Here is a 15,349-nt window from a genome sequence, read left to right on the forward strand (position 1 = left end):
CATACAAACTTGCATTATCCTAGCTTGAATAATTCTAGAGTTATTGTAAGTTTAAGTCGAACAGTGGTATAAAAAAATATATATTCATTGTTTTAGTTAAACACAACTGGGCGCTTGCATGATTCTCGAGTTATTGCAGCCTCCACTTGTATGGCAGGTAGAAATTTGTACATAGAATCTTAAGAAATCAGCCGATTTACGGATCTAGTAGTGGAACGTCAAAATGGCTCCCTGTTCTAAAAGGTACGAAAGAAAGGCTATTGTGGAACGCATGTAAATAGTTTCTCATAGTAGTGTGATATGCATCGTCGGACACTCCCGATCAATACTATGCTATGCTTCGTTGTGTATGGTGGGCGATTTGGCTACGAAACTTACGTATTCATAAATAATTAATGAGGCAAGGTACCAGGTGCTTTCCCGTAGAAAATTCTTCTGGCTAAAACCGAATTTGAAACGGGTTTACCTTTTCATTACAATGACTATTGACAGCAGTCAAGACCACACAGCCATGGAGGCTACTGACACAAATGGGTTATTAAAGATTTTTTAATTGTTACATCGAAGTCATTAGAAGAAGAGTTGTCTTCCCTATAAACTAAACCCATATATATTGAGTGTAAGTCAGTGACTGGCAGACCATTTTCGACCATTAGGTAATTTTCTCATATCAGAACGGCCAGACGGAACAGACAGAACTCTTACCATGTAATATGTAGCGTGCGTATCAAATGCAATATTTCAATATATTCACATAACTAACCTTGACATTATGGTTCAAAACAGTTACAGCATCCGTAATTGAAATTATACAAACTTCGTTCCAAAATAGTGCTTATACTTGCATTAAATCGTTCTTATATTAACAACAACGTTTAATTCACCTCCTTTAGCCGGACTTCCTTCTCGTGCACGAGTCTCTGCACGAGTATGGCCACCGCGTACACCCAAGCCAGCATCAGGCACAGCGGCACAACGTGCTGGATCAGCCACACAAACCTGACAGGTGAAAACATTGGTAAGACATGATGAAAACATGTTCCTCTGACACGTGACAACATCAATTATGTGAGTCAACTGGCAGACATGTACCTATGCCACGTGAATACATGTGCATGCCAAGTGGCAGAATGGTACCTATGCCACGTGAGAACATGTGCATGTCAAGTGGCAGAATTATACCTATGCCACGTGACAACATGTGCAAGTCAAGTGGCAGAATTATACCTCTGACACGTGACAACATTTGCATGTCAAGTGGCAGAATTGTACCATTGACACGTGACAACGTGTGCAAGTCAAGTGGCAGAATTGTACCATTGACACGTGACAACGTGTGCAAGTCAAGTGGCAGAATTATACCTCTGACACGTGACAACATTTGCATGTCAAGTGGCAGAATTGTACCATTGACACGTGACAACGTGTGCAAGTCAAGTGGCAGAATTGTACCATTGACACGTGACAACGTGTGCAAGTCAAGTGGCAGAATTGTACCATTGATACGTGACAACATGCGCATGTCAAGTGGCAGAATTGTACCATTGACACGTGACAACATGTGCAAGTCAAGTGGCAGAATTGTACCATTGACACGTGACAGCATTTGCAAGTCAAGTGGCAGAATTGTACCATTGACACGTGACAACATGTACAAGTCAAGTGGCAGAATTGTACCATTGACACGTGACAACATGTGCAAGTCAAGTGGCAGAATTGTACCATTGACACGTGACAACATGTGCAAGTCAAGTGGCAGAATTGTACCATTGACACGTGACAACATGTGCAAGTCAAGTGGCAGAATTGTACCTCTGACACGTGACAACATTTGCATGTCAAGTGGCAGAATTGTACCATTGACACGTGACAACATGTGCAAGTCAAGTGGCAGAATTGTACCATTGACACGTGACAACATGTGCAAGTCAAGTGGCAGAATTGTACCATTGACACGTGACAGCATTTAGAATTGATGTGGCAGATATGTACCTCTGACACGTTAAAACACTGGGAATAATTGTTGAATAATTGTTGAAGACTTATTTATCCAACAAGTGATAACATTAAGAAGTTATGTAGCTGACATGGATTATAACTCAAATATGAGTCGTGACACGCAACTTGTATGACCGTTATATGTGGGAGCAAAATGATTACGTGAAAATAAGCTTAATACGTTATGTACCTCGGGAAACAAGTAATAGATACCAGAGCTGACACCGGCAGTCACAAACAAGGGAAAGCATGGCACAGTGACGTTATTATAATATTACTAAACAAAAAATATGACACGAGGTGGGCGAAGTCATTCAAGAAACATTTTTGCCAAAATACATAACAAAGAATTTGAGCGGCACTCTCAAAAGTATTACTAGGATGTGTAACTAACGTGCTTTAACAACTCATATATACCCTTGTTGCATAATTTTACCGGCAAATGAATAAGATCATAATAAATATTTGTATCCTGGAAAAAAGAATAGCATTATGTAAATAAGCGATTACTTACTGGTCCCAGTTCCAGCAGGGGTAGGGCATCCGGTGGAGCAGCGCGCCATGCCGGAAATAGGCCGTGCCCGTTTGTAGGGACACAATCGCCCGTTCTATAGCCTCCTAGGAAGAGAGAACATGTCACGTGATGTAAACCGAGTTTGATCTTTGATGTGGTATGGTAAAAGGTACTCCATGAAAAAGAAGTTGAAATCGGTGTGCACAGGGGTATAAGTATGTTTGGACTCGGAGCTTATATAGTTACCTGTATCCAGACAAAGCCAAAGTTGTAGTAATCTAGGTTGTTGGATCCCGGGCTTGGATACCATATTGGCGCTCGCACCTGATTGGTCGGCGGGTTCAAGGTAGCGTTCTGTCGAATACGGTACCGGATATGACGTGGCAGATTGACGTCACCGAGGTTATCGAACACTAAGCCTGAGAAGTAAATGCATTTTGTGATATTTCAGAGGTTTAGACAAAGTGTTGCGAACAAAAGTGACCATCTTTTCCTTATCAAAGTAAGCCGCTTTAAACTTTACAGAATACTCAAACCTGACTATAAAGGCAGATTCCATGTCATCGGGGACATTTTATGTAACACTAGTAGTGACGGGGACGTTAGATTTTATGCAAAGCGACGCATGTACCAGCGATGACGGTGACGTTATCCCGGAACTGTCTGGTAAGGAAGTAGTTCTCCAGGTCCGCCTCAGATGAAAAGCCCCGGAAAAGGTCCAAGTTGACGCTGCCCACCCCGGTCAGCCACAGGCACGTTAGATCTCCCAGGCCGCTCACTGCCCGCTGTCCGTGCTTGACCAACACATCCACTACAGCTGAGGTTGAGTTGTCCTGGAGTGAGATGAAATTGTGGGGAAAGTTTTAAAATTGTGTATTTAACAGTCTTTATGCTTTCCCAATCTCCCATAACAGTTATACAGAATTCAGGTTTTCATTGCCATTAGAATATGCAAAAAAAAGGAAAAATGTTTTTAACCGAAATACATGTAGTAAATAGTGTCGCCAATTACTTGTATTGCAACTAGGGTGACAAGTTAATTATGAATACTAATTAAACATTACAATTAGGCCTGAAATGGAAATATGTGTTTACATACAGGAGTCTGATATTTTTTCTTCCATATAATGACATGTATATTTGATAATATATCTAAATGTTAAACAACTGACCGTCATTTTCCAGAGCCTGTCCGTGACCTGGGGCACCTCCTGGGACAGCCGCCTGACCGACCTCGTGATGTTCTCCAACAGTCTGAACGTCTCATTCACCTTAAAAAAGCATCTGAATTGTGTAATATAAATCTTGTCATCAAATGCTCTCAAATGTAATGAATTTAATAGTTTGTGGCTTACCCAAACCACTACCGGTCAGTGAACCTCATAACTGGGTTCACTGATCAGTATTTGTAAAAAGGTGGTCAATTTGATGTGACACGTGGAAGATTATGCGTGATCAGTGGAAGATATCATATCATCAATGGTGGACCTCACAGATGAGCACATGGAATATTCAAGATTTTTTTCACACCAGTTAAATTATAGCTGCAAACAAGAAGGTTAATGCGCTAACAAATGAAGTTGACCCTGTATTGTTGGTACCCACCTTGTGTATGAGGGTGTTGACCAAGGTGTTGTTTGGGGCGTACAGGATACGCGGCGCTCGGTGTTGCAGCCGGTATATGACTTCCAGTAGCGCTTTCTGGTCGTGATTAAAAGGCGCTTCTGTAATTGAAGATTGGGAAAGAGAATAACATTGAGTGTAAATCAATTTTCTGACAAACTCAGTCGCATACTGATGGTATTTCATTACCAGTCATACTACATGTATTTGAAAGAGGAAGAAAAGAAAACGTTTCTTTTTTTAAAAAAAATCACATAAATACTTTTATCTTGTAGCAAATTTTAATTTCATTTATATGAAAAATCCGTCACTAACGATATAAGTACCTTCTTTCGCTGATTCATGAAGATCACGAGCTTTCTTGACGTCACTTCCGCAAAGCAACGGTTCAATCAGCGTCCAAAACTTTCGCCAATGTTTCTCTCGGTACTCAGGTTTACTAATCTGTAATTCGTTATTATATGATTGTGTTTGTTTTTATTGTAGACATAGCTTATCTAAGCGTAGATCATCAGAGTGCCAAGCTTTTTATTGACATGCTATTTCAATTACAGTCGAACCCCGTTGGCTCGAACTCGCTTGGCTTAAATTCCTCGTTGGCTCGAACTAGTCTTAAAGGACCGATTTTTTTTAAACCGAAAGTAAACATTCCCGCTTGGCTCGAATTTTCCGAGGCTCGAGGTATTTTATCGAGCCATCGACTGCAATCATAACGATTGATCACAGTCCGATACAACATCCGAGAGCAAAGCAGAAGCCACATCCTAGTAGGGCTATGACAAAAAATGGAATAATGTTTCCAACCTTTCATTGTGATATTTGTATCTCTTTTTCACCAGCATACTAACTTACCTCGTTGATATGTTTCTGTAAGGACACGCAGCCGAGCTCCCCGGCCAGCCAGGGCGGCACCAACTTCCGGCCCGCAACCTCTAGGGCCGCCAGCATGGACAGTACTTCCTGAAGCGCAAACAGGGGCCATAAAGTAGAATATGTAGGTATATATATCATGAAAGTAGTGAAGATTAATTAATTAAGATTGTCGCTGAAAGTTCTATCTTGTACAGGGAACGCCATCAATTAAGTTTATAGAATTCAAAGTTGGACGTTCCTCTTAATTCAGTGATACTTTAAACACTAACTCATATAACATACCTGTGAGGTTATCCATGAAAGGTTCAAATCTTCTGCTCGGGTCTAAAAGAAAGAAAACAATAACATGCTTCTTCGTATTCACAATAAAGACAGAGGCATATTGAACAGCACACTTTTACCCTGGAAAAAAACCCAGTTACTACAAACTATTTACAACGTGAAGTATATTTCGTGTATAATTGTAAAAATATGCGTTCGATAAGAATTATTGGTGATATTCGATATACGTTGGAGGTTATTACAGCAAAGAAAAGTTGATAATTTAAATTAAAACTTGTACCTGTTGTAGTAAGGCGGTTATATTGACGCTGGTCAAGAAATATTGCACAAGTTCCTCGAAATCATTCTCCGGCATTCCGCACAGACCTTCAACCAGCTCGTCCTGTTTTGAAAGTTGAGGCTTATTAGTAACTGTTTGTAATCCATATAATCATGGTAGCACAAAGTCGAGGAAAGTGAATTTTTTAATGTAATGAATTATCCGAAATAAAGTAAAATTTGACAGAAACTGTGTGACGGTAATTACACAGTGTATAAACAACATACAAGAATAGCTTGAAGATGCACTCTTACTCCAAATCAGCAGAACCAAAATTAATGCAACTGTTTTGATTTACCGAATGGGATGAATAAATATTGCATACAATGGTTCTTACGAAGGTTACCGTGTTTAATTTGAAAGAAAGTTGCAGAAAACCGGATTTCTACTTTATGAGATGAAAGTTGATCACTGTAAATCTTTAAGGACCCACCAGTCAATTAATATTTGTGCGTGTTTAGCTATAAGATTCATCTAGTTATCATTAATAAATAATTTCCATGATTTTATGTTATAGACAATTTTAGAAACGTGCATTTGTTGTTAACACTGTAAACATTTCATTTTGTTTATAATGTGTCCATGAGAAATATTGATACCATTTCTGCTGACTCCAGACCGGAAGAGGGTAGAAGAACAGCCAGGTGTGCACTGGTGTTCGCCATCTTGTCAGCGCGGCATACGGCTTCACGAACCTTGGCGGGGAGCGAATCACTCTGGAAAACAATACGAAATACAGCTATTTTAAATAAAATGCCCGCTTTTCATTCAACCTGTGTTTGCTTTCCTTCACTCCATACTAGTTTGACTATGCCTGTGTTCATGTAACCTTGACCTTGGACTATGTGTAACCTTGACCTTGGACTATGTGTAACCTTGACCTTGGACTATGTGTAACCTTGACCTTGGACAATACATAACACATGATGTACTCATGTGAAAACGTATTGACTAGAAAGTAGAAGTACATAAGACATTCTTCATGTACCATCCATGCACCACGCAGTAACCTACCAACGAGACTGGATCGCCTCTTGACGCAAGAATGCTCTCCGCATTCTCAGAAATCAACTGCAGCACCAGGTCAACAACCTTAAACGAGAAAATAATTAACATGACAAAACATACTAGACCTGTTGTAGTTATAATTTACAGAACAAAACCTTAGAAACTAAAACATTACCCCGTCGAAAAATAGACAATATGTATATGGAAAAAAGGGCGATATAAACTTGCCACTATAACATCTTTGGCATAGATATAAATAAACAAACCTTGTCCACTGAAAAAAATATGTCTTTTTACCCCTAACCCTTTAACACACCATAATACGATCGGTAGCAGCCGTGTTTTAATGAATCTTATGATATCGATATTAAAGTCTGTCTAGAGCCTATAAATCAATAGTTAATATTATTCTGGTTTGTTATCCTACGTTCTTATACAACGTACGTACCGCCGCCATGTTGACGTTACTCTCCAGTAGTTTCTGGGCCGTTACCTCAATCAACCGGAAGTCGCCGTTCAAACGGCCGGACGTCTCTGTAGAGTTATTCAGAAGAGAAGAGAGAGGAATCGCTGAAACATATCAAAAACAAAGATCAGCTGGTTTAACACTGATGTGGATTCTATCTTGGTGTATATATTAAGGACAATGTAACTAACATTCGCTAACATAATATGATTCAACAGATCGGTGAAACCGCAACAACAAAAGTAACCATTAATTGCTGGAAACTGAGCTTATTTATCAGCTGCTAGCGAATACGATCTCTGTTGTTGTCAATGGGGGCATAAAGCTAGTGTTATTGGCATTGCAAACAATTTTGGGCAAGGTCAACGATTTCATACACCACTACTGACGACCACTCGAATGGACACATGCTACATTTAGTGTAATCGATCGCTTACATGTAAAATTCTTCGGTACGCGGGAAGCCATGTCCAGTAGCGTGTCTAGCGTCGCGTTCACGCTGACACCATCATCGAAGCCTAGACGTTCCAGAAGCGGTTCCAGACCTTCCGCTACCATGGTTACTGTCCGCAAAACTTCCTCCAATCTAGAAATAACGTAATGAATTTCAAAATAAACGATCCTTCAAGAATTTGTTTTCCTCCAGATCAAAATAAGAACCAACGACACAAAGGAATCCATTTTTGCCGCGATCATGAGACAATAATTACTAATTCTATTTAGAGCGAATGTGTTATATAGAGCGATAGAAGGGTTTAACTTACCGCGGATTGTCCCTGGTGAAGACGCTTTCTGCCCTGGAGCCGTCGTGGACACAGAACGTCTGGAGGACGGGAACCACGCCTGCTGACAACAGAGGCTGGGCCCGATAGTGACCTGAAACACCACAATGACGCCAATGAAGCTTCAATGCATGTCTTTGCATCATTTAAGAAGCTTTCTAGAATTTATTTTGTGAGAAAGCCTTTAAGTTACAAGTTTGTCATTGCAATATAGTAAAAAAATGAAAGCCCAAGTCAACACTCACGTGTTGGCTGCGGATATACAGTCTGTGAGCGGCGGATACACAGGATCACCACAAACAGAACCAGCGGGATGACCACTTCCAAGATACTGACCACCTGGATATACACACACATAAGTTATAAAAAATATATTACTGTTTTACTCTACCTAACACTTATATTATACAGGAGAACCATAGCTTCCAGAACAGTGATGCGCATGCTCCGCCCATCCGGTTCTTAGCTAGTGCGCGTTGAAAACGCTTCAACAACCACAAAGCTTAACGTCAATAGAATCTGATACAAAACCAAACACTCCAACGGAATTCCAAACACAATTGTTAAGTTACTGTGTCTTCATGCAAAACATCAACATATCCGTGACACTTAACGCAAAAAATATGACGCCCTCACCGGATGTCGTTTCTTGGTCAGCCAGTTTTTCCATAGTAACAGCCTCAATTGCAGACCGAACCCGGGCACGCGCCCCATCTGAAGAATAAAGCCCTGTATGTGAGTATACGGGCAAATGCAGTGTATCGTATATGTATGACATGTCACCGGGGTAAACATTAACAAGCTTGTTGTGAATCCAATGCAGTGAAAGGTTTACAATATATGGTTAGATCCTGATAATGGACATACAATGAATATATTGCAAGTTGCAAACACATTACATAAAGCATATATTTTTAATTTCAGACTGTGAAAGTAAATGAACTTCACCGTGTTTTGTTGGGAAACTCTCAACGAAGTTTGTGTTTGGTAACATAAGAGGGCTGGGCTAATATGTATGCTGTAGATTTACTTTTCTACTCATATTCCTATATAATACATCAATCAGTTCTTTTACAACTGTTTGAGGTGATATTCAGGCAATATGTATGGACTTGCATCCGTTACCTAATAACAACGAAACAAACATATATCTGCATTTCCATACATAACCGCATTACATGGCATAGTTGAGATGCGTGACAGGTCGATGTTGCATCAGATGCACACAGCCATCAATCGATTCACCCTACGTTACCTACCCTGAACAGTCTCGCTCGATCGCCCACTTTCATTCAACCCCACATAGCAGTTCCCACAGTCGAAATAAACAGCCAAACCTGAAATGGGTTGAAAAAGAAGTTAAATAATCAGTTGTTGTTGTTGTAGTTTTAGGGGCAGAGTTCTATGCGATTGAGGTCCATTCGCACTATTCGGAAATTATCATGACAACTTCATATATAAACCTATATATATATAAAATTAATGAATATCAACAAATGTACCCTTTTGAAAATATATATGATATATAATCCAAACGCCTTGTGGCCCTACCACGGTAAAGTGGCTATACGAAATCCAGGTCCCAGGCCACGGATAAGTGGTCACATGATACACAGATCGCATTCTTCGTGACCCCATCAAAGTGAAGTGCTCACATGATAATACAGGTCGCAGGCCTCGTGGCGCCATCACGGTGAAGTAACCACACGATATACAGGTCGCATACCTCGTGGCCCCACTAAGGTAAAGTGGTCACATGATACACAGATCGCATTCTTCGTGGTCCCATCAAAGTTAAGTGGTCCCATGATACACAGATCGCATTCTTCGTGGTCCCATCAAAGTTCAGTGGTCACATGATAATACAGGTCGCAGGCCTCGTGGCCCCACCACGATGAAGTAGCCACATGAATTACAGGTTGCATACCTCGTGGCCCCACCACGGTAAAGTGGCCACATGGTATACAGGTCCCAGGCCTTGTGGCCTCATCACGGTGAAGTAGCCACATGAATTACAGGTTGCATACCTCGTGGCCCCATCAAAGTTAAGTGGTCACATGATACACAGGTCGCAGACCTCGTGGCCCCACCACGATGAAGTAGCCACATGAATTACAGGTTGCATACCTCGTGGCCCCACCAAGGTAAAGTGGTCACATGTTATACAGGTCGCATTCTTCGTGGCCCCACCACGGTAAAGTGGTAACATGATACACAGGTCGCAGACCTCGTGGCACTACCACGGATAAGTGATCACATGATACACAGGTCGCAGGCCTCGTGGCCCCATCACGGTGAAGTAACAACACGATATAAAGGTCGCAGACCTCGTGGACCCACCAGGGTGAAGTTGTCACATGATATACAGGTCATAGGCTTCGTGGCCTCATCACGGTGAAGTGGTCACACGAAATAAAGGTCCCAGGCCTCGTGGCCCCACCACGGTGAGGAGATCACACGATATACAGGTCCCAGGCCTCGTGGCCCCACCACGGTGAAGTGGTCACACGATATACAGGTCCATGGCTTCGTGGCCCAACCACGGTGGTCACATGATATACAGGTCCCAGGCCTGGTGGCCCAACCACGGTGGTCACATGATATGCAGGTCCCAGGCCGCGTGGCCCCACCAAGGTGAGGAGGTCACACGATATACAGGTCCCAGGCCTCGTGGCCCCACCACGGTGAAGTGGTCACACGATATACAGGTCCATGGCTTCGTGGCCCAACCACGGTGGTCACATGATATGCAGGTCCCAGGCCGCGTGGCCCCACCACGGTGAAGTGGTCACACAATTTACAGGTCCTATGCCTCGTGGACCCACCAAGGTGAAGTGGTCACACGATAAACAGGTCCATGGCTTCGTGGCCCAACCACGGTGGTCACATGATATACAGGTCCCAGGCCTGGTGGCCCAACCACGGTGGTCACATGATATACGGGTCGCAGACCTAGTGGCCCAACCACGGTGGTCACATGATATACAGGTCCCAGGCCTCGTGACCCGACCACGGTGGTCACATGATATGCAGGTCCAAGGCCTCGTGGCCCAACCACGGAGGTCACATGATATACGGGTCGCAGACCTAGTGGCCCAACCACGGTGGTCACATGATATACAGGTCCCAGGCCTCGTGACCCGACCACGGTGGTCACATGATATACAGGTCCCAGGCCTGGTGGCCCAACCACGGTGGTCACATGATATACGGGTCGCAGACCTAGTGGCCCAACCACGGTGGTCACATGATATACGGGTCGCAGACCTCGTGGCCCAACCACGGAGGTCACATGATATACGGGTCGCAGACCTAGTGGCCCAACCACGGTGGTCACATGATATACGGGTCGCAGACCTAGTGGCCCAACCACGGAGGTCACATGATATACGGGTCGCAGACCTAGTGGCCCAACCACGGAGGTCACATGATATACGGGTCGCAGACCTAGTGGCCCAACCACGGTGGTCACATGATATACAGGTCCCAGGCCTAGTGGCCCAACCACGGAGGTCACATGATATACGGGTCGCAGACCTAGTGGCCCAACCACGGTGGTCACATGATATACAGGTCGCAGGCCTGGTGGCCCAACCACGGTGGTCACATGATATACAGGTCCCAGGCCTGGTGGCCCAACCACGGTGGTCACATGATATACAGGTCGCAGGCCTGGTGGCCCAACCACGGTGGTCACATGATATACAGGTCCCAGGCCTGGTGGCCCAACCACGGTGGTCACATGATATACAGGTCCCAGGCCTAGTGGCCCAACCACGGAGGTCACATGATATACGGGTCGCAGACCTAGTGGCCCAACCACGGTGGTCACATGATATACGGGTCGCAGACCTAGTGGCCCAACCACGGTGGTCACATGATATACAGGTCGCAGGCCTGGTGGCCCAACCACGGTGGTCACATGATATACAGGTCCCAGGCCTGGTGGCCCAACCACGGTGGTCACATGATATACAGGTCCCAGGCCTAGTGGCCCAACCACGGAGGTCACATGATATACGGGTCGCAGACCTAGTGGCCCAACCACGGTGGTCACATGATATACGGGTCGCAGACCTAGTGGCCCAACCACGGTGGTCACATGATATACGGATCGCAGACCTCGTGGCCCAACCACGGTGGTCACATGATATACAGGTCCCAGGCCTAGTGGCCCAACCACGGTGGTCACATGATATACGGGTCCCAGGCCTAGTGGCCCAACCACGGTGGTCACATGATATACGGGTCGCAGACCTAGTGGCCCAACCACGGTGGTCACATGATATACGGGTCGCAGACCTAGTGGCCCAACCACGGTGGTCACATGATATACGGGTCGCAGACCTAGTGGCCCAACCACGGTGGTCACATGATATACGGGTCGCAGACCTAGTGGCCCAACCACGGTGGTCACATGATATACGGGTCGCAGACCTAGTGGCCCAACCACGGTGGTCACATGATATACGGGTCGCAGACCTAGTGGCCCAACCACGGAGGTCACATGATATACGGGTCGCAGACCTAGTGGCCCAACCACGGTGGTCACATGATATACGGGTCGCAGACCTAGTGGCCCAACCACGGAGGTCACATGATATACGGGTCGCAGACCTAGTGGCCCAACCACGGAGGTCACATGATATACGGGTCGCAGACCTAGTGGCCCAACCACGGTGGTCACATGATATACGGGTCGCAGACCTAGTGGCCCAACCACGGTGGTCACATGATATACAGGTCGCAGACCTAGTGGCCCAACCACGGAGGTCACATGATATACGGGTCGCAGACCTAGTGGCCCAACCACGGTGGTCACATGATATACGGGTCGCAGACCTAGTGGCCCAACCACGGTGGTCACATGATATACGGGTCGCAGACCTAGTGGCCCAACCACGGAGGTCACATGATATACGGGTCGCAGACCTAGTGGCCCAACCACGGAGGTCACATGATATACGGGTCGCAGACCTAGTGGCCCAACCACGGTGGTCACATGATATACGGGTCGCAGACCTAGTGGCCCAACCACGGTGGTCACATGATATACGGGTCGCAGACCTAGTGGCCCAACCACGGAGGTCACATGATATACGGGTCGCAGACCTAGTGGCCCAACCACGGTGGTCACATGATATACAGGTCGCAGACCTAGTGGCCCAACCACGGTGGTCACATGATATACAGGTCCCAGGCCTCGTGACCCGACCACGGTGGTCACATGATATGCAGGTCCAAGGCCTCGTGGCCCAACCACGGAGGTCACATGATATTCAGGTCGCGGGACTCATAGCCCCACCACAGTGAAGTGTTCATTTGATTTACAGGTCGAGGCCTCGTGGTCCTATCCACCAAGGACAAGGCCGAGATGCATGCAAGCTTGTGACACACTGATTGAGTTGAATCGAATTGCGCTTCTGAATGATTAATTCAACTTTGACTCCGCTTATATTGCAGAACAGATCAGGGCCGGTGCCAGGAGATAACATTTGAGGGGGTGTAACTTAAGGGTGTAATCTTTTGACCAGCGCCCCTCCCTTAGAACCGAAATAAATATGTTTTAAGTGTTGGTATTGTGGGTGTTCCCTCCATGTTTTCAATTTCTAGTCTGAAATAGTGCATTTTGGGTGTCATTTATTACTTTTTTCTCCATTATTGAAATCAAAAGTAAATCTGGACGATTTGAGAGGGGGTTTGGTGGGGGGGGGGGCGCCGGGTGCGACCCTGGATCCGCTAGTGAAGATGATAACACAATTCAAGATAGTCAGAATAAAACTGAGATCATGGTTGCATACATCGTCGGCAACCACGGTTCTTAATTCCGTTATACTTCATAAGCATAGAGCAGTAGTGTATCAGGACAATCCGACGATGGGTTACTTATAAAGTGCATGCACTTAAAGCTTATAATATATCCTTGAGTTACACGTCGTTAATGCATGAGTGTCAATTGCCTATGAATGTTTACATATAATGGTCGACAATGGTGAAGTTCTTATGATTATTTTTTATCATTAGGGCATAAAACACATATAGGCGCATAATGCAGTATACGTACTATATGGTACTGAATGCATGTTATAACTGTTCCAAAACATAACATAACGAATTTACAACCGTGTTAAACCATAACATTGTTCAGTGTTCTACTTACGATTACTTGGTGCACAATATTCCTACAGCTGTATGTATACGGACTCGTTAAAACACTTCCTGTTATATGTGATAACACGTTACCACTGATAAATTATTAACTCCTCGTCAGTATATGCCGGACGGTATGGACTATTTCTACTTTACAATAGAAATGTAATGAGAAATTAAACCAATCAATGGCATTGTAAACCAGGCTGATATATATCCGCTCAGGTCGGATCGATGATTGATCACATGGGTATAGTCGGGTATAAATATAGATCAATGTTTACAAAATTAATAGGCCGTAACTTGTCTTCAAACCATGAAATGTGCGGTATTTATACCACGGTATTTGGATAGTTCATTTCAGTTTATTTCAGTGAAATAATTTACATAGTCTTTATTACAATTAGCCGTTTACAATTTAAACAATCAAGTCTTTCATTTTTCATGTATTCTATTAATGTACCAAAAACAGTGAATGATTCATATAGGTTAGCTTAAAGATGCACACTAACTCCCAAATAAGATTTAACAGAATAACCCAGTTGTTTTAATATATCAAAAAGGGTGAAGAATTGTCGAAAACAATGGTTCTTATATAGGATACCGATTTTATTTTGAAAGAAATATGCAGAAAACACGGTATTTCTACCTTATTAAACGATAGTTAATCACAGCAAATTTTTTAGCATTCAGCAATCAGTTTTGCGTTTTCAGCTGTTAAATACATGGTTACTATCTGATATGATATCAGTAATTAATATTTTCAATAAATGCATTATTTAGTAAGTTGTTCAAGGTTTATCACTCAAAATTTTAATAAGAGTGTCACTTTAAGTCCAATATTCGTGTATACCCGCTTCGATCGCCTGAGATATTCTCGTATTATCGTACGTTTCTATGGTAAATAATTGATATTTACATTGAAAACTTCCATTGTACTTAATTCCTTTCAGACAAAGGCCAAGCGCATCATGCTGGGTCGTATAATATGCATTTATTCATGTAAAATGGAGTAAAGATACACAATAATGGTCATACACAAATAAAGCGTAAATTTCACAAGCTAGCTTAAATGTTCAGTTATAGGAACACTACCCTTTGAACGTTGTAATACACAACAGTTAAAACTTCCACAACCCTTCATAGTAAGAGATGTATAATTTGTGTGGCAGTGACGAATACTTGTGCACCAGTCAATTGTAACCACGGCCCCCCAGGTCCGGGGAATATCGGGGACTTTGACTTTCGGTCCAGCCAACCCCGGGTAAAATCCCCGCCTTGTGGGGACGAACTAAAGGTAAAATCCCCGCCAAATTCCCCGCACCCCAGGGATC

At 43.7% G+C, this 15,349-nt stretch overlaps 1 protein-coding gene across 1 annotated transcript in view; it reads right to left on the reverse strand.

Moving 5' to 3' along the window:
* LOC128222751 (ATP-binding cassette sub-family A member 2-like) overlaps window positions 1-14,225 on the reverse strand; it is a 34,679-nt gene extending 20,454 nt beyond the window's left edge. Inside the window, 19 exon segments of the mRNA XM_052931862.1 lie at window positions 885-999; window positions 2,513-2,616; window positions 2,759-2,931; window positions 3,144-3,345; window positions 3,685-3,783; window positions 4,118-4,236; window positions 4,462-4,579; window positions 4,988-5,095; window positions 5,291-5,332; window positions 5,571-5,672; window positions 6,209-6,325; window positions 6,624-6,701; window positions 7,066-7,187; window positions 7,521-7,669; window positions 7,848-7,959; window positions 8,111-8,204; window positions 8,502-8,579; window positions 9,125-9,202; window positions 14,026-14,225. Coding sequence (XP_052787822.1) covers window positions 885-999; window positions 2,513-2,616; window positions 2,759-2,931; window positions 3,144-3,345; window positions 3,685-3,783; window positions 4,118-4,236; window positions 4,462-4,579; window positions 4,988-5,095; window positions 5,291-5,332; window positions 5,571-5,672; window positions 6,209-6,325; window positions 6,624-6,701; window positions 7,066-7,187; window positions 7,521-7,669; window positions 7,848-7,959; window positions 8,111-8,204; window positions 8,502-8,579; window positions 9,125-9,157 — 1,965 coding nt within the window. The 5' untranslated portion in view covers window positions 9,158-9,202; window positions 14,026-14,225.
* Between the last annotated feature and the right edge of the window lie 1,124 nt (window positions 14,226-15,349).

Source organism: Mya arenaria, chromosome 17, assembly GCF_026914265.1.
Source record: "Mya arenaria isolate MELC-2E11 chromosome 17, ASM2691426v1".
NCBI classification, from domain to species: Eukaryota; Metazoa; Mollusca; class Bivalvia; order Myida; family Myidae; genus Mya; species Mya arenaria.